Genomic DNA, 24,478 nt, shown 5'->3' with positions numbered 1-24,478 from the left:
TTTAACAATATGAAAAACGGTTTTAACAACATGTTTGGTTCGCTGTATTAGATTAGAGGTGTATTGGATTAGAGGTGTAATGGAATAGAGGTGTAATAGCAAATCAACTGTTTGGTTGAATGTAATGGAATAGAGGTATAATAGTAATCTTGTGTTTGGTTGAATGGAATAGAGGTGTAATAGCATAATGGAAAAAACTAAAATGACTAGAATACCCTTAGCATAAATTTATTTTGGTAAATGATTATTGTTATTGTTATTTAAATTTTAATAAGATTATTATTATCAATAATAAATAATTTAATCATATTTAAACATGATTCTTATTAAATATATTATAATTAAAATATATAATTTAATAAAATTCTTAATAATCAATATTCTTATATGAATTTACTCAAATCATAATATATGATACTATAAAAGATAATTTGAAATGATTAATATTAAATATATTTTAATTAAAATATATGATTTAATAAAATTTAAAATAATTATAACTAATAATTTAAAATTTAAAATGTTAAATTTACTTAACAACATAATGAATTAGGGTTTTTCTTCATATTTCCAATTATGTATTCCATTTCCGACCGTAAAGCACCTTTCAACTCATCTCATCAGTGATTTTCTGTCCATTGACAAATTAGGATTCTATTGTTTGTGCATCAACAATTTCGAATTCTAAAATTTAGAACGTAAATTTAATTATATAAGCTTAAATAAAATTTAATTATTTTTTGTTTTGTCCTCCGATTGAGAATTGCGAGTGAATGACGTGAAAATTCTATTAATATAAACTTGATTTGTTAATTTCGACTCTTAATTTGGATAAATAGAGTTCAAATCCAACAATCTTAAACACCAAAAACGTAGTGAAAATTCATTCTTATAGAGGACCTTCCTGATCCAACCACAAAGTACAAACTAAACATTTTCCCTTTTCAAGTTAATGTCCCACATATACAGCATTTAGGACTTTAAGGAAAAGAAAAAATAAACCAAAATTTAACCTGATATTTATAGAACAAGAATCAGCAGGAAGAAGTAAAATGTAGAATTTGAAACCAAAAGAAAAAAGAGCGATGAATATCCAAACTTAGATCAGAAATTAGTGTAGTTAAGAGAGGTAACATCGTGGTATTCACATGTGATGTCATTTGTCTACGTGCATGACACTCTATATATACACTTCTACACCATGCTTTGGGTGTCAAACTTATCAAAACTCAATTACGTTGTTTATCTGAACAGAAAAGGATGGACGTCCCACACTGGACAACGGTGTGTCAACTCTTACTACTATCCCCGAGTTCCCAACATTTCCGTTCCACTTAGAACGCCCGAACTCTGTAATTGGTAAACACAACAGAAGCATTAAGATCATGCAACTCAGGTTCAATTTACAAGAAATTCATGCAATTTGTAAGAAGGCTTAATGAAGATCTTGAAAGGCAGTGTATGAAAGGTAATATCCTCAACATGAATTGTAAGTGCAGGCAAGGAGACATAGATTTACAAACTCTAAACCGTTGCAAATGAACACAGATAAGGAGAATCTCACCTAAATTGAATGGATAGCTTCATCATGAGCCCAGACCACTTCCAAGCCAAGGCTTGTGAAAGACCCAGTGCAAATGATTTGTCAGGCCATAGAACCATTGGTGTGATACGAGTTCCCCATTTATTCTGATGAAATATCCAAACAAAAAGTTTCAGCACTCTTACAGAAAGCACCCCAAAATAGAATAGTGAATCCTTACGCCAAAGTTGTTTCAGAAAAACTAATTAACTACAACTTCTGATGCCTGTCATGTTGGCAGGCAGTAAAAGCTCAAGACTGACCTTGCATGAGAAACTATATCTCATTTCCCCTGGGTATAGGCCCTGAGCCTGAAGAAGGCCCCACAAAGAGGAAGGAAAGCACTTGTTGTCAGCCCCTCATAAGATACGTAGGTCAACTGTCCATTTGGAAATTGCAAATCTATAAATGACTGAATAAAAGAAAGGAGAGTAAACATGGCAAAGAGATTGTCTATGTTAGAAAGTCACCTCAAGCAGATAAAACTTTCTTGAATATTTAGTGCAGAAAGCTAAAAATAATTATAAACCATAGCATCGTAGATCACATCTGCCATTTCTGAGGCAGTACATGAACTGTCCTCTTTCTCCTCCAGCGTTCGGCACAACTCATCTGCTTCTTCCCTACATTAGTAAACTGATCACTTAAAAATAGGAACAGACATCATAATTGTTCCAAGATAGGAACTCAAATATGTCTGAAACTTGAGAGAACCTCTAATCTGCTAGTACTGATATAAGTTCAACCCACCCAAAAATAGGCCTTAGTTAACCTATTAAAAATTGAATAAATATACTGGTTAACAAATACCCAAAGTTCCCTGATAAACTTGCAGCATCTAACCAATAAAATTATATACACAGTCAAAATATAAATTTAACACCACACACAAACAGACACATGTATATACATGTATACATATATGTAAACTCTGGCTAAAGAAACATAGATGAAGTAATCAAAAAATTAAACAGATCAAAACTCAATAGACAATCAAAATCTCAACTTTTTTTTTCTTTTCAAATCAATAGCAAAAAAGAAGAAGACCAAGCCAAGGCAATCAAAACTTCAACTTTATTTTTGGCCAAAGAAAACCCTTAACTTCATCAACAAATAATCAAAACCCAAATCAGAAAATTAGCTGAAAACCCTTTCCATGCAATCAAAACTCAGGTTCAAAATGAAATCAATCCTTGAATTTATGGACCAATGATAAAAAACCCATATAAAATAAGCTACATAAAGATCCACACCAGAAGAACTTACCAGGAAAAACCCCATCTTTTGGCATACTCCACAAAACGAGTAAATTCTACAACAGAAAAAGGATTTTGAGAGGATAAAAAAGAAGAAAAAGAAAAAAAGAGGGAGAAATGGATGGACAGAGAAAGAGGGTAAACAAGGTATAAAACTTGAAGCAGTACCTAAACTGAACAAAAGAAACGGATTAGAAATCGATAGATTTTGAGGATTAGATCAGTAATATATTAGGCCCGTAATAGCAGTACCCTGAACCAAACAAATGATTAAAGGGGATTAAGTGGGGCTTACTGATTAGGGGTGTATTGGCAGCCAATACACCCAACCAAACATGCTGTAAGTTTGTAATATAAAAATTTTTACAACAAAATGCAAAAGTATTCAAAGGATTGAACCCAATAAATTTTTCAATTGATAAATATATTTATCAAGTTAACTACGAGCTAAACAATTACTAATGTAATCGAGTCAAAAATTATTAGTGCAAACCAAATATGAAAATATATTGAAAACTAAATCTAAATTATCAATGAAGCTATCCTCTCGGTCTCATCTTAATTCGGAATTTCCAACTAAATTCTCTCGATTTCACCATCTGGTACAATTATATCGAATTATCAAGGACCAACTCTCTTCTTGATCTCATTTATCTAGATTTCTCACTAAATGTATCAATTTTAACGTATTAAACATTTTGATATAAAAAAACAACCAACAACCAATTTAGCATATAATCAAACAAAATCGAGAAATAAAAACAAAAACTTTTTAGAATTTTAGGGTTTAGAGTTTAATAACTACAAATTTATTCAAAGATAGCCTCGTCGTTGAATCTAAAGCAAAATGTTTGTGTTTTCGTCTTTATTCTCACAAACACAAAAAAAGAAACGTATTAATTTCTTGTTATGAAATTATTGTTAGTGTTTGGCATATTTATTAACATCCACGTTGCTAACAAATGATCTAAATAATAATAGCAATAATTGTTCTAATATTACTAATATTTAATATGTAATTTATAAATATTATTTAAATTAATTAATTTAATAATTATTATTATCAAATTAATAACACTTGGTATTTTATGAATTTTTATTTTTTAATATCATGTATAATATAGATATTCAATTTGACAGCGATGATAAATATTAATATTAATCAATTGTAATTTTCTATAATACTTTTCAAATAATTATTTTTTCCAAATGTAACTTTTGAATACACCGCAAGAGCAATGTGGAACAGACTATTCAACTTTTGACTTTTTTTCCTTATTCCTTCCGTTTGTTTTTTGCTGACTATTTTAAAGTTTAAATGTGAAGAAACGAGTTTTTAGGTGTAAAAATATAAGGAGGTAATCGTATTTAGAGTAAATTATATTTTATTTTTATTTAAAATTTGAGTAAATTTAATTTTACGCGTTAAATTAGAGAGTAAGTTAGTCTTTTTGTTAAAAATTCTTAGTCTTTTTGTTAAAAATTCATCAATTTGTATTATTAAAAACTAATGTGACTGACGAAATAACCAGACAATGACACGTAACGTGTCACGTGTACCTCATGCTGACAGGCTCATTTTTTATTTTTTGGGGCTCTATACGAAACAATAAATTGAGCCCTTTTTTTTATAAAAGTTATAAAATGTAATATAATAAAAACTAAAAAAAAATTTGGGGCCCTAGGAGATAAAGCATTTATGGTGAAAAATTGAAAGCTCTAGTCATTTAATTAATTTATTTTAGTATGAAAATTCTCTTTTCCACATTAAAATTTGAAAAAATACTTTTTTTAGGTCCCTTCTAGTCTTGGGCCCTTGGCGACTGTACTCTCAAACAACCTCTAAGGATGAGCCTACATACTTATGTATAAGACCAGTTCTTAATAATGATATTAATTATTTAATTATTTAACAAAAAATTTAATTTACTATTTGGACTAAAAATAAAATATAGATATTTTTTTAAATAAAAAATAAAATACAATTTTAGTACTAATAGATCCAACTCTATAGTACTTTTACGGCTTTGATGACAAGGGAGACAATGTTGGACTTTTTCAAGTATTTAATTTAGCATTCATGTCAGAAACCAAGCAGAAGCAATAATATTGTCTCTTAGGTGAGCTCTCGATGCTCAAAATACACATTGGAAATAAGTTGGGACTAAATCGGGAACTCAAAAAATTTTTTAGAAAACATCAAAATTTTTTTTCTAAAGTGCAGGAGACACACGCCCATGTGGCCAGGCAGTGTGAACAATTTGAGCATACTGACTTGAGTCACACAACCAAGCCACATGTCCGTGTGCTAAGCCATGTGAGCATTCTGTTTTATGCAAATTTAAGATACATGGGACACACGGTTGAGACACACGCCCGTGTCTCTACTTGTGTGGACAAAAATAGGTCATTTTACAAGTCATATTTCTCACTCAATTTTGTGTCAACCTACAATCAACTTTATACATATCAACAAGTCATAATTAGGCATCCAAAACAAGACAAAATAAGTGTCTAATCTCAACAATTTACATATAGGCCAACATTGAACGAGTTACCTATACATTCTATTATAACCAAAATCAAACCATTCAAAAGTACCGATAGAACCGATGGATAGTGTGATATAACTCCGACAAGCTTCCAACCCAATCGAGCTTCCGATAATTTGAAAAATAAAGAAAAACAAATACGTAAGCAATAAATTCTTAGTAAGCTCGTATAAACTTTAATCATATCCATTCATTTCAAATATGAAATTTATAAATATCAAGAATAATCTAATATTGATACCACAATACTCACGTGGCTATATTCATCAACTCACAAGGTAAATAAATCCACAACATCACTTGTACATATTATCCCTAGCATAATAGGATTTTAAACAACCTTTAACTCTTTCGAATTTCTTTATTTTCATTTGCATTTATTTACTTTCTACACTCATTCCATACGCATAACACGCCAGTCATAAACATATCATTCAACCATAGCCACTAGCTAATGCATTTAAACATAGCATTTTTCGAATTAATCATATAATAAGTCATTTCATAAGAAATTACATAACTTTAAACTTACCACTCTTTCATGAACACAAGCATATTTTCATTTGAGCACTTACCATTTCAATGCATCTTATAATTAAACATACCATCCAACCAATAACTTGGCACTTGCCTAAGCATCAAACAACAACACTTGTTACCGTACTTGAACATATTTCATATAATTTCAACATCGATAACCTTACTATCTCAACACGTTACACTTGAGTTTATTACTTGTCTAAACTTACATAATTTCCATGTATCAACATATAAAGATATTGATATATATACATATCATAATACATATCATTCTCTTACCATTTCTTCATATACATATATCATTCAAGACAGCATATCATAATACATATCATTCTCTTACCATTTCTTCATATACATATATCATTCAAGACAGCTCCCGATATTTTACCTTTCAAAGAACAACTTACGGATTTGAGTACATCGTTAACAGAAGCTCGAAAGCTGAACAGAAGCTCATGAGAGCTAAATAGAAACCTATAAGGGTTTAACAGAAGCTCGTACGAGCTGAACGAAAACCCATAAGGGTTGAAAAGAAGCTCGTAAGAGCTGAACAAAAACCCATAAGGGTTAAACAAAAACTCAAAAGAGCTAAACGGAAACTCATATGAGTTAAATAGAAGCTCAAAAGAGCTGAACGAAAAGTAAAACATGAGAGTTCGCAACAATTACTGAACCTCGATTTACTTGGGTAATTTATCGTCATTTTCCTCGAATGTCGTCAATTCGCCAAATCACGAATGTACTCAAATCCCGCATTCAATCCAAACTGAGTATTAATTTCGATAATATTTTTCCAACAATAATTCAATTCCAACAACAGAACATATATATTATCAATCACCAATTAATATTCACTTTAATCAAACTTATACAGAATACAGTTCATACGAACTTTCCTAAATTGAATTGTAATAATTGCAGGAGTTCAGGGACTATTCCGTTTTTTTTCCTTTTTCACGAGTATCTACGAGATCTTGATGTAAAATATAAAATTACTCATTCATTAGCATATATTTCAGTTCCAATTAATTTCACAATTTATACCCTTTAAGTTTTTGAATTTACATAATTACCCCTATTTTTATAACTTTGCAATTTAGTCCCTTAACTAGTTAATCTATCAAATCAACTAATTTTTCTCAATTAATAATTTATCCAAATATTCTAGGCTATCATACAACCCTTAATAAAACAAAAAATTAATATCAAACCCTAATATTTTTAACCTTTTCACAATTTAATCCTAAAATCAATATTTAACAAAATCACTTTATATAATCATCATACAACAAAATTAAAGCTCTGATATAAATTAATAATTTCATACAATATATTCATTTAGACAATAAAAAAATTCATTTCATACAATTTGGTCATTTTTGACATTTTTACAAAATTACCCTTCAAATTTTACTTTTATTCAATTTAGTCCCTGAGTCTAAAACATGCAAATTAATCATTTTTAATGCAAACTCATGCTAGCTAAATATTCATGGCATTCAATACAGCCCATTTTTATGCTTTTTTATCACTATTAAGCTTAAAAATAACATAAAATCTTAACATCCATACCTTATTCTATTGAAACCAAATTTTAACTTAACTTTCTCTCTCCTCCAGCTTCTATTTCTCGAATCTAACTTGATATTAAAGCTCCTCATAGTCCCCTTATTATCTTTCTCTCTTGGTAGCTATGGAACTTCTTTTGATTTCTAAGTAAAAATAATGAATTTTTTTTATTAAATGACCAAATTGTAAAAAAAAAAATTTCTTTCTTTCTTCTTATTCTCAGGTTGAGAACATAGAAAGATGAAGAGAATTCTTCATCTTTCTTCACTTATATACTAAATAAAAAATTAATAAAATATAAAATATAAATAAATGTCAAATCAAATATTAATAAACTAATATTTAATTAATTTAAAATATCACTAACATCAGTATTACTCTTCAAAATTATCTTCCTTACTTAAATGACCATTTGCCCCTTATGATCCTTCAAAATTACTCTATTGACTCATCACTCATTTTAGTTAAATTATGATTTAACCCCTCATACTTATTCTACTTATTCAATTTGGTCTTAACTCATCCATTCTCCTTAGTTTCCAGATCCTTCCACCCTTAAAATATTTGTACTATTGGTCCTTCAACTTTTCATATTTACACTTTAACCCTCAAAATTTTAAGTATTTACTTTTAAGTTACAAAACTTTTCCCACTTTTGCGATTTAGTCATTTCTTGAATTAATATATCATAATATACTTCTGAAACAGATTTTGTTAACATAACTCAAATTTTTCTTTTTTTGTCACTTTATTCCCTTATTTTATTATATGAAACACAATATTTTATTTTTTTACTGTAATAACTTTTGAGATATTATAGTTACAGAATATTTTTTTTCTTTTTATTCCAAACTTATAGCATGATAAAGGTTAAAAAAAAAATGGGGGAAATCCAGCCTTTTGATCCTCATTTGAGTCGGATGCATAACGTAGTCAACCTCTGAAGATATCCACATGATTGTCTGTAGGTTGAAAAACATTGTCATTAGTGCGGTTTCTCTTCAACTTGTCCCCACGTGCCGTTGCTTCTTCAACCAAATGATCTTCCATACATTGTTAGCCCTTAGTCTATTTTCTTATTAATCCATTCCAAGCTTCCAGCTCAAAGATCAGTTTTTGATGGAGAAATCTGGGTATGGAAGAGATGGGATTTACAGGTCTTTAAGGCCACCGGTAGATTTTCCCATGGAACCAAATCTTTCAATGGTTTCGTTTCTGTTGAGGAACGTGTCTTGTTACCCTTACAAACCAGCGCTCATCGATGCAGATTCTGGGGAAACCCTCACTTTCTCTCAGTTGAAATCCACTGTCATCAAGCTCTCCCATGGATTTCTAAAACTGGGTATCAACAAAAGCGACCGAGTATTGATCTTTGCTCCCAATTCAGTCCAATTCCCTCTTTGTTTCTTTGCCATAACAGCCATCGGTGCCATTGCCACAACTGCCAACCCCAATTACACTGTTAACGAACTCTCGAAACAACTCAAAGATTCCAATCCCAAGCTTGTTGTCACCGTCCCTGAATTGTTCGACAAAGTTAAGGATTTCAACATCCCTTTGATCTCCCTTGGTTCTAAACGGAACCAACGAGGATTTAATGTAAAAAACACCCCAAAAATCCTTTCTTTTCATGATCTTCTTGATATAGCGGGTAACGTAACAGAGTTTCCCTCGGTTTCCGTTAAGCAGACCGATACAGCAGTGCTGCTTTACTCTTCGGGGACGACGGGACTCAGTAAAGGTGTTGTTCTGACACATGGGAATTTCATTGCATCATCTTTGATGGTGACAAAGGATCAAGAACTTGCAGGGGATATCCACCGGGTTTACTTGTGCATCTTGCCTATGTTTCATGTGTTCGGATTGGCTGTCATGGTGTACGCGCAGGTGCAGATGGGAAATGCTTTGGTGTCAATGGCTAAGTTCGATTTTGAGATGTTTTTGAGGAATGTGGAGAAGTACAGAGCCACCCATTTGTGGGTTGTGCCTCCTATTGTGCTTGCTATGGCTAAGCAGAATGTGGTTCACAAGTTTGATCTTTCCTCATTGAAGCAAATTGGTTCTGGTGCTGCACCTTTGGGAAAAGAGTTGATGGAGGAGTGTGCAAAGAAGTTCCCTCAAGCAGTTGTTATGCAGGTAATTTAGTTGTCTTAATGGGGAAAGCATTTCAAATCTGCAAGCTGATATGGTCCTTTGCATGCATAAAAATGTTCAGTTAAATATCCATATTGTGTTAGTCACTGTTGCTTTCAATCCAAATTGATATTTTGGGCAACGTTCTAATGGGAACCAATGAATGGTGACTAGCCTGTTAGCATATATGAAGTAGGATTTGTAATTGTATTTGCTTGGAAGTTGTTCCAAGTTCATGATTCTTTGGATTTTTGGAATAACTTGGAAGTAGAGAACCTGCCTTCTCCTAATGAAGCTTTCTTTGGTTTCAGGGCTATGGAATGACTGAAACCTGTGCAATTATCTCGATGGAGAATCTCGCATTTGGTGTCCGACATACTGGCTCAGCTGGACTGCTTGCTCCAGGTGTTGAAGCTCAGATAGTCAGTACAGAGAATCCAAAGCCTCTTCCTCCAAAACAATTAGGGGAACTATGGGTTCGAGGGCCTAATATGATGCAAGGTAACGTTACTTGCTTCTTCTTTCCTGTGCAAATAAAAGAAGATCGATCTTTTGGTATAATAACATCCAGCTATTTGTATATGCTAATCATTCAGACTCTTTGATATGATAACAATAACTTCTAGCTTTGCATCTCATATGTAGATCAGTAAAATTCTTAATAACCCTTATTTGTGGTCTGTTAAGAGTTTGATTTGTGATATAGTAAAGGTGCATATATTATGCTAACAGTTAAATAAGCTAGGCATAAGAGTTAAATGGTTAAAGGAAAGAGGTGGGGCTTCGTCACCCACAGCCAATCATGCCCTCCAACTCGCATGTTGCTTTCTACCACATCATTCAAATGAAGTTTTACCATAACGTTCCTCTAGTTTGGAACATTTATTCAATTACGGGATCATGAACAGTCATTGGTTAGTCAATACATAGTAATCTACCTATACCAGTATTTGTATGAATGCAATAGATTTTTATTTTCTTGTACTTCTGTTATAACTTCTGCTATTTTCTCTGACACTGCAATTTCCAATTTCTATTTTCAGGATACTTCAACAATCCTGAGGCAACTAAACAGACAATAGATGAAAAGGGTTGGGTACATACTGGAGATCTTGGATACTTCAACGAGAACGGTTATCTCTATGTTGTTGACAGAATTAAGGAGTTGATCAAGTACAAAGGTTTCCAGGTAACTTATTTCAATTGCCAATTGGTTCTACGTTGAATGCTCATTTTCACGTAAGAGTTATAGTTGCATAGACAGTTCCTATGCTGTAGTGTTCTGGTTTAACTATCTATATCTGTAAGTCTTTGTGGTGACCCCAAAGTTATATGTGCATGATTTAATGTGTTTCCTTCTAAACTAAATGATACGCCCCGGCTTCAGTGATGAGAGTCGAGTCGTTGATGTACCCGATCGTGAATTGGAGTAATATCAAGGTTTGTCGAAGATAGGTTAAGAAAGAAGGGATAAAGGTGTGTTAAATTTCATTGTAAGGGGAGAAGAACCTTGAATTAATGTTTTTACATTTTGTGAGATTGTTTACAACTCTCATTGTTCTCCAAAGACTCGTTTGACTTATCAAATAACCCTTGTGGCGTCAACCCATTCTTCTTATCCGAACTTATCACTTTGCATCCAAAATGTGGCGTTCAAGTTATACCGAGGTTCCTATCATCTTTGATAGTGGGTCAAGGTTCCATTTTATTCGTTTTCCATCCATACAACATTTAACCTTTCCTAAGTATTCGTATAAGTCTCGCGTTAACACACTTATATTGTGTTGGTTCAACTTGAATACTTGGTTTTCATTCACCTATCATCCTCAATACACTTCATAACCCTTTTTGAACTAAATTTGAGCCTTTATCCCTTCTTTCTTAACCTATCTTCGACAAACCTTGATATTACTCCAATTCACGATCGGGTACATCAACGACTCGACTCTCATCACCGAGGCCGGGGCGTATCATCTGGTATCAGAGCTAGCCGAATCCGAGTAAGAATCATCATCTTTGATATTATGGTTTTGTAAAAAAAAAAATCAAAAAAAAAAATTTTGCCTACGGTCTAGGCGCGGACGAAAAGAACGTGAAAGATCCGTAAAAAAAAATCAAAAAAAAATTTACCTACGGTCTAGGCGCGGACGAAAAGAACGTGAAAGATCCGTATAAAAAAAAAAGAGTCTGGAAACCCTTCAACAATTTTTTTTTGAATCATAATCTACACTCCTTTATACCCCTTTGAGTGAATTTTCACGTTTTCAAAAAAAAAATTATCCAATTTATTATTTTTTCTTTCTTCTTTTGTATTCGGTATTAAAAAAAAAGAGAAATTCAAAAAAAATTCGGAATTAAAAAAAAAAAGTGATTGAAATTCATTTTAAGTTTTGTTTGATAGCCTACCATTTCCGACATCATTGCCCACCAAGCCAACTCAATTTTGTAAGCCGACGACAAACGGTATTGATTCGTCTATCTAGTTTGTGGAGAACTTCGAGAGGGCGTATCTCTTGCTTCAAATATTGGAAATCTGATTCGGAAAATTCTTGTGACATGATTTTTTTTTTTGCTAAAAAAATGATTAAAATAAAATAGAAAGTAAATACCTCACCACAAAAAATCTCACGTTTCACTCACAAAGAAAATTGGATAACACTCCACTCGTGTTTACACATGTATTATCATCAATCAAAGGATGGCAAGTAACCACATCAAAGTTCAAATCACTTCTAAAGGACAATTCATCAACAAGGTTTCCATCAACAATCGAATAAAACAGAGGTGCTTTAAGAATTTCAAAACTCATACCTCGCTCCTCTTTTGGCATAGGCGAACTAAGATAGTTGAGAACGTTACCTTTTTCAACCAAGGTGAACCTTCTCTCCTTGGAAAGGTATTAGAGTTGTAAATTATCGTCACTCGGCCTTTTGGATACCTGAAAAGTGTTGTTAATTAATGTGTTTTGCTGCTGTTGTTTAATGCTGCTGTTGTTTAAATGCAGAATGTTAAACATGTCATGGTTCAGCCGAATTAATGTGTGAGATTTAAGCTAAGTAAATTTGTTGAATTTGCTAGGACAATGTACATGGACGACAAAGAAGAGGTGGACAACATCATGCATAATTTGTGGAACAAATTAAGGAAGCATTTGACCAACATCATGCATAATTCATGGAAGAATTTGAGGAAGCATTTGACCAACATCATGCATAATTCATGGAAGAATTTGAGGAAGCATTTGGCCAACATCATGCATAATTCATGGAAGAATTTGAGGAAGCATTTGACCAACATCATGCATAATTCATGGAAGAATTTGAGGAAGCATTTGACCAACATCATGCATAATTCATGGAAGAATTTAAGGAAGCATTTGGCCAACATCATGCATAATTTAAGGAACAAATTGAGGAAGCACCATGGCCGAATTTGGCTTCTTTCCTTAAATTCTTCCATGAATTATGCATGATGTTGGTCAAATGCTTCCTCAAATTCTTCCATGAATTATGCATGATGTTGGCCAAATGCTTCCTCAAATTCTTCCATGAATTACGCATGATGTTGGCCAAATGCTTCCTCAAATTCTTCCATGAATTACGCATGATGTTGGTCAAATGCTTCCTCAAATTCTTCCATGAATTATGCATGATGTTGGCCAAATGCTTCCTCAAATTCTTCCATGAATTATGCATGATGTTGGTCAAATGCTTCCTCAAATTCTTCCATGAATTACGCATGATGTTGGCCAAATGCTTCCTCAAATTCTTCCATGAATTATGCATGATGTTGGCCAAATGCTTCCTCAAATTCTTCCATGAATTATGCATGATGTTGGTCAAATGCTTCCTTAATTTGTTCCACAAATTATGCATGATGTTGTCCACCTCTTCTTTGCCGTCCATGTACATTGTCCTAGCAAATTCAACAAATTTACTTAGCTTAAATCTCACACATTAATTCGGCTGAACCATGACATGTTTAACATTCTGCATTTAAACAACAGCAGCAAAACACATTAATTAACAGCATTAAATTCGTCCAAAGTACACAATATCCTGCACATTAAATTCGTCTGGAAAAATTAATTGACAACATGAATTAAATTTGTCTTAAATTTAGACACACTTAATTAACTATTAGACATCTATTTAATAGGTAATAAACTAAGACACATTAAAATAAAAATGTCCAGATTTTTAAACAAATTAATTAACTTATTTAATTAACTAATCAGCAACTTATTTATTCCATCATCTAAATGCAAACTTAATAAATTGCATTCTAGCTCCATAAGTTAGAATCCGCCCAAATTGAGCTGGGACGAGCTTGTGAGAATAACGAGCCTCGCTCGTGAGTCGAGCCAAGAAATGTTTCCAGGGCAGGGTCGTATCACTAAAGCCTTTGATTTGCTTCATAAATAACTCACCAGATTGCACCAGCAGAGCTTGAAGGTCTACTTGTATCTCACCCTGAAATAGTGGATGCTGTCACTATCCCGTAAGTTATACCCAAAAATTGTTAACTGTTTGCATAATCTAATGCTTGGAAAATACCTGAGTTTTTCCTTGTAAAGACATCATTGGGAGTTAACACATATTTCACCACACTACAGATATCCTGATGATGAAGCTGGTGAGGTCCCAGTTGCATACGTTGTTCGCTCACCCAACAGTTCGTTAACCGAAGAAGATGTTCTAAAGTTTATTGCTAAACAGGTACGATATCGAAATAAATCGATAGCCATTTTTAAGTGAAGTCTTTTTCCCTTCCAATGAAATAGGAAGACCTTATAAAACCGAAGCTGTTTTTCACCTTTGCAGGTGGCACCTTTCAAAAGGTTAAGGAAGGTCACATTCATAAGCAGTGTCCCAAAGTCGGTATCAGGGAAAATCCTGAGGAGAGAACTTATAGCCAAAGTAAGATCCAAAATGTGAAATTCTATAATTCTGTTTTAGGCACATAGCATGAATACAAACTAGCGGTTAAGTTAAAGCTGTCTTTGTCTAAATTTGTAACTATATTATTGGGGTAAAATTACAACGAACAACAGATTATTGGGTCAATAAATGTTTCAGTTCCTCGAAAACATAAATTGTGTTGTAAACCATTGTTTTGTGCATTTTATGTATGTATATGGAAGATGAACAACATTGCTGAGACACTTGGTGCAGATTACTGCAATTTCAAAGTAAACTCTTTAGTTAATGGCAAAAACATTTGTGTCGTGACTTCAACTCCAGTTCAATCTCTTTTTCTCATTCTTGTATCAACTAGATGTTTGAAACAAGCTCAACTCAAATATTAGATCTCTAATGGTATATACTTATCAACTTTTTTCCAAAAAGCATAAAAACAAAGTAAAAACTAAATTTAAACATGAAATCTAATAATTTGTAAATACTCGAGACTAAATTCTTTAAATGTTTAAAGAGATTAATTCTACATATATGAATAGAACAAATCAGCGTTAGATCTTTTGTCGCCTTACCTATGGAAAAGCTGATTTATTTACTTGATAGGGCAGAGGCATGCGGTGCACTCAGCTTTTGGGTGTTTCAACTCCTTTTTTAATTAGAGGTGTTAGTTGGATTTGAGTCGGATTTAAATATGATATTAATATATTTTATGTTTGTTTAAGTTTGACCCGACTTGAAATTTAGGTTTAAAATTTTACTCAAAACTGCTCATATTTGCAAAAAATTAATCTAAGCTCATTTTAAGTCCATTTATATTATTTTTAATTTTAAAAAATGTATTTATATTATTTTATTTTAATATTTAATAATTTTATTCATTTTTTATTTATTAAAAATTTTTATATAGTCATCTTTACATTATTTTAATGTTTACATTAGAGTATTATTATATATTTACTATAAGTTTGTTTTTTTTAATGTGTTTTAAGTTTCATAATATATAAAAATAACATAATATAAATATTATAAACTTAAAATAGGTCAAGTTTAAATCTTGAATGTTTAAGCCCGAGCCTGACTATATTTTAAATAAATTTATTTTTTTATCCAAACTTATTTTTTATACTTAACATTTTTATTCAAACCTTCCTAACTTTTCAATCTAAACATAAGGCAACTCATCAACGGGCAGAGCAAATATATTGGGCACCGCAGCCCTTGCCGACAGCAAAAGCATTGGGTTATAGAGTCTAGAAGTGAAAATACCTAAACACCCTTATTCATTATTTCATCCACCCATGACCCAACTAGCGGCACTTTACTCTTTTCTTCTGGTCTGGGGACACAAAAATACTTTCCTACAATTTCTTCATTCAAAGCATCATTTTACTTCTTCTTCGTTCTGCTTATAATTTGCGGCTTGGCTTCTCTTTTCCGTGATTTGGAGCTTTGCATCCGATTTTCTTTGTAGAAGTTAAACAAGTGTCAATTTTGCTGTGCGCTCGAAAACAAAAATCATAACAAAATTTTCTTAAGTTATGCCGAAATAATTTTGAATGAATAGAAACACACAGTAGAATTCTCGTAAATTTTTTATCCAGGAAATATATTTAAAGTACAGTGTCGTGGTAAGTTTATGTTAAACTTGTGCTTGATGATGAACAGGGACTTCCCTTGGTCGAGGATTGTAACGATTTAAACTATGTGTAAGGTTGCCCCTTTTTCTTAGTTGAAGACAAAATTACATCGAATTTTTGCTCAAGTCTACTATACTTGCTCACGAGTACTCGAAATTTGAGAGACTTTAGCTAAAAATATTAAATTTAAAAATAAGTTTAGATAAAAATATTAAGTTTATTTAAAATATAGATCAAGTTCGGTCTTATATATTCAAGGCTTGACCCGACCTATTTTAAGTTTATAATATTTTATATTATATTAATTTTATATATTATGTAATTTAGATACAATACTAAACACCAACTGTTTTTTTCTATAATATTTTTCAAATATATTATTTTACCCAAATGTAACTTTTGAATATACACAGTAAGAGCAATGCAAAATTGACTCTTAAGCTATTGAATTTTTGTTTTTTTTTTCTTTTATTAATTTAAGTTTAAATGTTAAGAAAGAAAATTTATGGTAAAAGTGAGTTAGTTAAATTGTTTTTTTTTTACTTAGAATATGAGAAATTAAATTTTATTGGTTAATGTCGAAACCGTTTTTTGAAAACAAAAAATTTTGTTGTCGACTTTAAAGATAAAACTAGAGTCGCCACCGATCCTTCATTAAGGTGTGATCGGCTCACCTTAAAAATTATTTTGGTCTATGAATTTTGAGAAACGAGTTTGGAAGTCGGTTACGCACGAGGAAGGGTTAGCACCCTCGTAACACCCAAAATTGGTACCAAATTGATTATTTAATGTCTTAATGTTAAGGGCTGAAATATATTTTTAAAAACAACTCAAATGATGAAATCTAAAAAAGATAATCAATTGTTCAAGTCATGTAAAGAAATCGAGTCCCAATACGTTAGGGTACAATTTCTTAAAATCCCCGAACTTTGAATATCATTTTTATTTTATGCGAAAATCTTTATTTTGAGAAAGCAATATATCATGCCCAATACATTAGGACACAACAAGTTAAGTTCCCGAAAATGATTTTTATGCTCATACATTTTGGATAAAGAATATTCTCGGTTATTTAAGATTAACCAAGAAAATCGAAACCCAATACGTTAGGACTCAATTTTCTCGAAAATCTCAAACTTTGAATATTGCTTTTATTCAAAAAAAAACTTTGAATCAAGGGAAAATGATTTTGATATATTGACGAAACCAAAATATATTTCTCAAAGGATATGTTAAAAGGTTAATGTACAATATAAAACAAATACTTCACTTTAAAATATACATGTATGAGTATTTACAAAATATATAAATTTAAGCACAACATACAAGTAAATTTGAAAATATGTGTGTGCATATATTTAACACACATATACAAGTATACATATAAAAAGAAGGAATGAAAAATATCCCGATAAAAAAAACTAATAAAAATGCATGTATATGTATTTGAAAATCGTGAAAATAAAAAAAAAGGTATGTATATGTGTATATATTTACAAAATAAAAAATATATAAGTGTATGTATTGGTAAATCATGAAAATATGTATATGTATATTAAAATACTTATATATGTACAATATGTATACAAGTAACGGAATATATATAGAATAATGAAAATGTTTCAGGAAAAAAAATGTAAATCTATATACTATAAAAATGAATGTATATTTTAAATTATAATATATAGGAAATATATGTATATTTTAAAATGTACATGTATATTTATATATATACATTTGAAAAAAAAAATATGAAGAATAATATATAAAATATATATGGAAATATGCGTGAAATCATATTTACAAAAGTAGAAAAGAAACTAAAATATAAAAGCATATCTATATTATAAAAAATATGTTTGTATGTACAAAAATATATGTATGTATTTATAAAAGTTTTTAAAAAATGTATATATACTATATATGAGTATAAATATAGAAATAATAAGTGATAATAAATAATATAATAATATGATAAAAGTAAAAAAATTAAAAAAACCGAATTGCAAAAAAAAAACACAAAATAATCAATAAATGAAATTAAAATAAAACGAAGGACTAATCTGCCACACGCGCATTACATGGGGGCCAAAATGGAAATAATCCCTCTCCCCAAACGGTGCGTTTAAAACATGATTTAAAACAAAAAAAAATTGTTTTACCAATCCTATTTTGCAGCAGTAAGAAGGAAAAAATAAAAAACAAGAACCCTCTGCTAGGGTTTTTCTTTACCCCTTTTGCGCCGCCGTTCGCCTGCACCAACGCTCCGATCGTGAACGGAGATGGCAACACTCCGGCGTGTTCGACGAAAGAGGTAAGATCCCTTTTCTCTTTTCTTTATATATTAAGCAAAAATAAATAAAAAAGAGAAACTATATAAAAAGAATCAAATATATATATGTATAAATGAAAAATAAAAGATTGATAATCCACAATGAAGTAAAACAGAGAGAGAAAAAAGAAAAGAAAACCTTTGTATTTCAAAAAAGAAAATTTCCTATTTGTGTTTGTATTTCTTTCGGTCTCTCTTTTCGTAAAAAAAAATCTTCCCCCTATTTTCGTCCCTTTTTTACAGATTTTTCACGGCTTTAAATAGCCGAAATGGAAAAGAAAAAACAAAATTAAAAGAAATCTATTCTGTTTTTTTTGTTGGCATATTGTTGCCCAATTTTTGCTATTCTGTTTTGTTCCCTTTTCTTTGCTGTATTGTTTGTGTTTGTTGCTGGAGGTACTGCTGGAGGTGCGGCGTGCAAGGCGTGGCGCGCGTGGAGGCGCAACTCGCGCGAATGGTGGCTACTGTTGCGGCACCAGTTTGCTGCGGCGCTGAGGCAGAGAAGCTAGGGGTTTTTTTTTTTGGTTTTAGGCTGATATGGGCTTGGGTAAATTGGAGGGTATTGGGCTGGGGTTAATTTTATTGGGCCTGGGCACATTTGGGCTTATACAGTTTAATTGAAGAGAAAATTAATTATTTTTTGTCAAAAATGTTATTAATTTGTACTATTAAAAACTAATATATCTCATAAAATAATCAGATGGTGAGAGGTGGCGTGCCATGCGAATTTCATGATGAGGACTCGTTTTTAATAATATAAATAATAAAAAATTTAACAAAAAAATAAATTTATTTTTAATCTATTATATAAAAATTTATTTATTTTTAAATAAAAAAAGTAAAATATAATTAATTTAACTCTGAACTCCATATTAGACAATATTGGACTTTTTCAATAAAGTTACAAATCATCTTTTTCTTTTCTTCCAAACTTTTAGCATGAAAAAGGTTGTAAAAGAAGGGGAAAAAAATATTTAGTATACTCAAAAGTATTAATAAATCCAGCCTTTTGATCCTCATTTGAGTCAGATGCATAACGAAATCAAGCTCTGAAAATATCCACATGATTTTCCGTAGGTTGAAAACATGAAATTATTGCCTAATTTTGTCCACGTGTCCTACATTGGTCATTTCTCATTAGTGTTGTTTCTCGTCAACTTGTCCCCACGTACCGATGCTTCTTCAACCAAATGATCTTCCATACAGTGTTAGTCCTTACTCTGTTTTGTTATTAATCCATTCCAAGCTTCCAGCTTTTCATTATCTAAAAAAATCACGAAAGGATCAAAGCTCAAAGATCAGGTTTTGATGGAGAAATCTGGGTATGGAAGGGATGGGATTTACAGGTCTTTAAGGCCACCGGTAGATTTTCCCAAGGAACCAAATCTTTCAATGGTTTCGTTTCTGTTGAGGAATGTGTCTTGTTACCCTTACAAACCAGCGCTCATCGATGCAGATTCTGGGGAAACCCTCACTTTCTCTCAGTTGAAATCCACTGTCATCAAGCTCTCCCATGGATTTCTAAAACTGGGTATCAACAAAAGCGACCGAGTATTGATCTTTGCTCCCAATTCAGTCCAATTCCCTCTTTGTTTCTTTGCCATAACAGCCATCGGTGCCATTGCCACAACTGCCAACCCCAATTACACTGTTAACGAACTCTCGAAACAACTCAAAGATTCCAACCCCAAGCTTGTTGTCACCGTCCCTGAATTGTTCGACAAAGTTAAGGATTTCAACATCCCTTTGATCTCCCTTGGTTCTAAACGGAACCAACGAGGATTTAATGTAAAAAACACCCCAAAAATCCTTTCTTTTCATGATCTTCTTGATATAGCGGGTAACGTAACAGAGCTTCCCTCGGTTTCCGTCAAGCAGACCAATACAGCTGTGCTGCTTTACTCTTCGGGGACGACGGGACTCAGTAAAGGTGTTGTTCTGACACATGGGAATTTCATTGCATCATCTTTGATGGTGACAAAGGATCAAGAACTTGCAGGGGATATCCACCGGGTTTACTTGTGCATCTTGCCTATGTTTCATGTGTTCGGATTGGCTGTCATGGTGTACGCGCAATTGCAGATGGGAAATGCTTTGGTGTCAATGGCGAAGTTCGATTTTGTGATGTTTTTGAGGAATGTGGAGAAGTATAGAGCCACCCATTTGTGGGTTGTGCCTCCTATTGTGCTTGCTATGGCTAAGCAGAATGTGGTTCACAAGTTTGATCTTTCCTCATTGAAGCAAATTGGTTCTGGTGCTGCACCTTTGGGAAAAGAGTTGATGGAGGAGTGTGCAAAGAAGTTCCCTCAAGCAGTTGTTATGCAGGTAATTTAGTTGTCTTAATGGGGAAAGCATTTCAAATCTGCAAGCTGATATGGTCCTTTGCATGCATAAAAATGTTCAGTTAAATATCCATATTGTGTTAGTCACTGTTGCTTTCAATCCAAATTGGTATCTTGGGCAACGTTCTAATGGGAACCAATGAATGGTGACTAGCCTGTTAGCATATATGAAGTAGGATTTGTAATTGTATTTGCTTGGAAGTTGTTCCAAGTTCATGATTCTTTGGATTTTTGGAATAACTTGGAAGTAGAGAACCTGCCTTCTCCTAATGAAGCTTTCGTTGGTTTCAGGGCTATGGAATGACTGAAACCTGTGCAATTATCTCGATGGAGAATCTCGCATTTGGTGTCCGACATACTGGCTCAGCTGGACTGCTTGCTCCAGGTGTTGAAGCTCAGATAGTCAGTACAGAGAATCCAAAACCTCTTCCTCCAAAACAATTAGGGGAAATATGGGTTCGAGGGCCTAATATGATGCAATGTAACGTTACTTGCTTCTTCTTTCCTGTGCAAATAAAAGAAGATCGATCTTTTGGTATAAATAACATCCAGCTATTTGTATATGCTAATCATTCAGACTCTTTGATATGATAACAATAACTTCTAGCTTTGCATCTCATATGTAGATCAGTAAAATTCTTAATAACCCTTATTTTTGGTCTGTTAAGAGTTTGATTTGTGATATAGTAAAGGTGCATATAATATGCTAACAGTTAAATAAGCTAGGCACAAGAGTTAAATGGTTAAAGGAAAGTGGTGGGCTTCGTCATCCACAGCCAATCATGCCCTCCAACTCGCATGTTGCTTTCTACCACATCATTCAAATGAAGCTTTACCATAACGTTCCTCTAGTTTGGAACATTTATTTTACGGGATCATGAACAGTCATTGGTTAGTCAATACATAGTAATCTACCTATACCTGTATTTGTATGAATGCAATAGATTTTTATTTTCTTGTACTTCTGTTATAACTTCTGCTATTTTCTCTGACACTGCAATTTCCAAGTTCTATTTTCAGGATACTTCAACAATCCTGAGGCAACTAAACAGACAATAGATGAAAAGGGTTGGGTACATACTGGAGATCTTGGATACTTTGATGAGAACGGTTATCTCTATGTTGTTGACAGAATTAAGGAGTTGATCAAGTACAAAGGTTTCCAGGTAACTTATTTCAATTGCTAATTGGTTCTACGTTGAATGCTCGTTTTCACGTAACAGTTACAGTTGCATAGACAGTTCCTGTGCTGTAGTGTTCTGGTTTAACTATCTATATATTAGTCTTTTTGTGGTGATCCCAAAGTTAATATGTGCATGATTTTATGTGTTTCCAGCTTCTAAACTAAAGCCTTTTGATTTGCTTCATAAATTACTCACCAGATTGCACCAGCAGAACTTGAAGGTCTACTTGTATCTCACCCTGAAATAGTGGATGCTGTCACTATCTCGTAAGTTATACCCGAAAATTGTTAACTGTTTGCACAATCTAAATCCGGGAAACTACCTGAGTTTGTCCCTGTAAAGACATCATTGAGAGTTAACACATATTTCACCACACTACAATATCCTGATGATGAAGCTGGTGAGGTCCCAGTTGCATAAGTTGTTCGCTCACCCAACAGTTCGTTAACCAAAGAAAATTTTCAAAAGTTTATGGCTAAACAGGTACGATATCCAAATAAATCGATAGCCATTTTTAAGTGAAGTCTTTTCCCTTCCAATGAAATAGCAAGACCTTATAAAACCTAAGCTGTTTTTCGCCTTTGCAGGTGGCACCTTTCAAATGGTTAAGGAAGGTCACATTCATAAGCAGTTTCCCAAAGTCGGTGTCAGGGAAAACCCTGAGGAGAGAACTTAGAGCCATATTAAGATCCAAAATGTGAAATTCTATAATTCTGTTTTAGGCACATAGCATGAATACAAACTAGTGGTTAAGTTAAAGCTGTCTTTGTCTAAATTTGTAACTATATTATTGGGGTAAAATTACAACGAACAACAGATTATTGGGTCAATAAATGTTTCAGTTCCTCGAAAAAATCATTTGTGTTGTAAACCATTGTTTTGTGCATTTTATGTATGTATATGGAAGATGAACAACATTGCTGAGACACTTGGTGCAGATTACTGCAATTTCAAAGTAAACTAAACGGTCGCTATATGATTATAAGACCTGCCCAAGGACGACCAGACGGAAGGCATGGACTTCGCAAATGTCCGGAGACTCCTTCACTGTAAGGGAAGCTGAAGTGGTGAGGTTAAGAGATTGGATTAAACCTACAGGGTCTCATGGAGTGTCAAAAGACCCCATCATCACATTGATCTCAAATGGGACCCTAATCTATTATTTCATTCAATTGCTTGGAACATTGAATATTATTGCAGATCATAGGCAATATCTGAACCTTATTTATCATAGCAACAAGAAAAGAAGAGGCAATATAAAGATTTACTACAATTTGCCTTAAATGTGTTCATAAAAACTAGGAAACCTGCCAGCAACTGAAAAACCTGAGAGTTAATGAGACAGTAAATACTATTGAAAGAAAGTTACTCCCAAAACAAAACACTCTCAAAAAACCCATTTTTGCAATACGAGTTGTAGCCATCCTTTTTGTTTACAAGCATATATTTTCTTTAAATGTCCTTCCTTGAGCAATGGAAGAAACATATATTATAACCTCTGAAGATCCAATACCATGACACTGTAGAGCTGCTTACCTTTCGCAGTAACACATAACATACTTCAAAACAATGAACTCAACTCAAAAGCATGCTACAACAGATAGCCACATTTCTCAAGTAAAAAGATCATTAGCTATGCATTATCTTGTAAAACTGACAACCTCTGTAATGCAGTAAAGTTGATTTAGAACCAGAAAGGAAACAACAGCTGAAAATTTTAGTGAAGGAGCTTAACAAGAAATAGGCTTGGGGGCCCTTCTGCACATATGGGTAAAAACCAGGCTTCATATATATGCATGTGTATAGCCAATCTTTTTCAAATGACGGATTTGTTATGTATGAGACACATGTTACACTATAAATTTTAAAAATAATAATATTTTCTTGGATTTTCATGTGTTAACTTCAAGTGAAATTGTCACTTGTCATTGTAGTTTCACTGTAAACGAACATGCGACAATCAAATCTAATTTTTTTCTAAAAAGATTATGAAGCGTGACATATGTTACAAGTACAATAAACCCATCATCTGACATGATAAAATCATTTAGAAAGAATAAAACTATTATATTTTTTTAAATAATAAAAAACCCATCATATATTTTTTAGATAAATTTTAAACATACTATATTTTTATAATAAATTGCAAAGGGATACTAAACTATTTATTCAGATAGTTAGGGTTAAAGACCAAAGATGAAAAATACTAACATCTCAAGCCCTTTTGGAGGCTTGTGATCATGAGGTTCTATAAATACAAAGACTGACAAGTAATTATAATCAACATATAATATTTTATAAGAAGATGGAGGACCACAATGTTTTATAAGAAGACAAAGAAAGGGATAGATGGAAGGAAGAAATACCCATTAAAAAGCTTAGGAAATCAGTGATGTATATCACCATGTATACTTGGTTGAGTTTAATGTCTG

General features: G+C 32.5%; 2 protein-coding genes and 1 long non-coding RNA gene across 10 annotated transcripts; 2 read left to right on the top strand and 1 right to left on the bottom strand.

Annotated features, from left to right (window-relative positions):
* Positions 1-997: 997 nt before the first annotated feature.
* LOC107927019 (uncharacterized) lies at positions 998-3,160 on the bottom strand. Of its 4 annotated transcripts, none has more exons than XR_001692359.2 (5): positions 2,849-3,160; positions 2,053-2,205; positions 1,846-1,961; positions 1,565-1,689; positions 998-1,350 (listed from the first exon to the last, which is right to left on the bottom strand). It is a non-coding gene; the product is annotated as an uncharacterized lncRNA (long non-coding RNA). The 4 variants fall into 4 exon arrangements; XR_005911503.1 differs by having other exon boundaries at positions 2,053-2,354; positions 2,849-3,042; XR_001692358.2 differs by having other exon boundaries at positions 2,053-3,037.
* A 5,238-nt stretch (positions 3,161-8,398) lies between these two features.
* LOC107927154 (4-coumarate--CoA ligase-like 7) lies at positions 8,399-14,869 on the top strand. 2 transcript variants are annotated; one of them, XM_016858164.2, is made up of 6 exons: positions 8,399-9,635; positions 9,944-10,133; positions 10,676-10,821; positions 14,065-14,132; positions 14,248-14,350; positions 14,456-14,869. In XM_016858164.2, exons 1-6 carry the CDS (start codon positions 8,619-8,621, stop codon positions 14,567-14,569), a joined length of 1,638 nt encoding a protein of 545 aa, XP_016713653.2. In that variant the 5' UTR covers positions 8,399-8,618; the 3' UTR covers positions 14,570-14,869. The 2 variants fall into 2 exon arrangements, with proteins under 2 accessions (XP_016713653.2, XP_040946334.1); XM_041090400.1 differs by lacking the exons at positions 14,065-14,132; positions 14,248-14,350; positions 14,456-14,869 and adding an exon at positions 12,711-12,773.
* Positions 14,870-18,195: 3,326 nt separating this feature from the next.
* On the top strand, positions 18,196-22,901 carry LOC107927147 (4-coumarate--CoA ligase-like 7). Of its 4 annotated transcripts, none has more exons than XM_016858156.2 (7): positions 18,196-18,502; positions 18,917-20,845; positions 21,154-21,397; positions 21,883-22,028; positions 22,245-22,312; positions 22,444-22,529; positions 22,634-22,901. In XM_016858156.2, exons 2-6 carry the CDS (start codon positions 19,829-19,831, stop codon positions 22,448-22,450), a joined length of 1,482 nt encoding a protein of 493 aa, XP_016713645.2. In that variant the 5' UTR covers positions 18,196-18,502; positions 18,917-19,828; the 3' UTR covers positions 22,451-22,529; positions 22,634-22,901. The 4 variants fall into 4 exon arrangements, with proteins under 4 accessions (XP_016713645.2, XP_040946332.1, XP_016713643.2 ...); XM_041090398.1 differs by having other exon boundaries at positions 21,871-22,028; XM_016858154.2 differs by having other exon boundaries at positions 18,196-20,845; positions 21,871-22,028.
* The last annotated feature ends 1,577 nt before the right edge of the window (positions 22,902-24,478 follow it).

The sequence above is a fragment of the Gossypium hirsutum genome, chromosome D03 (assembly GCF_007990345.1).
Source record: "Gossypium hirsutum isolate 1008001.06 chromosome D03, Gossypium_hirsutum_v2.1, whole genome shotgun sequence".
In the NCBI taxonomy this organism is placed as follows: domain Eukaryota; kingdom Viridiplantae; phylum Streptophyta; class Magnoliopsida; order Malvales; family Malvaceae; genus Gossypium; species Gossypium hirsutum.
The sequence above is the reverse complement of the archived record's forward strand: the minus strand, read 5'-3'. Positions and strand labels throughout refer to the sequence as shown.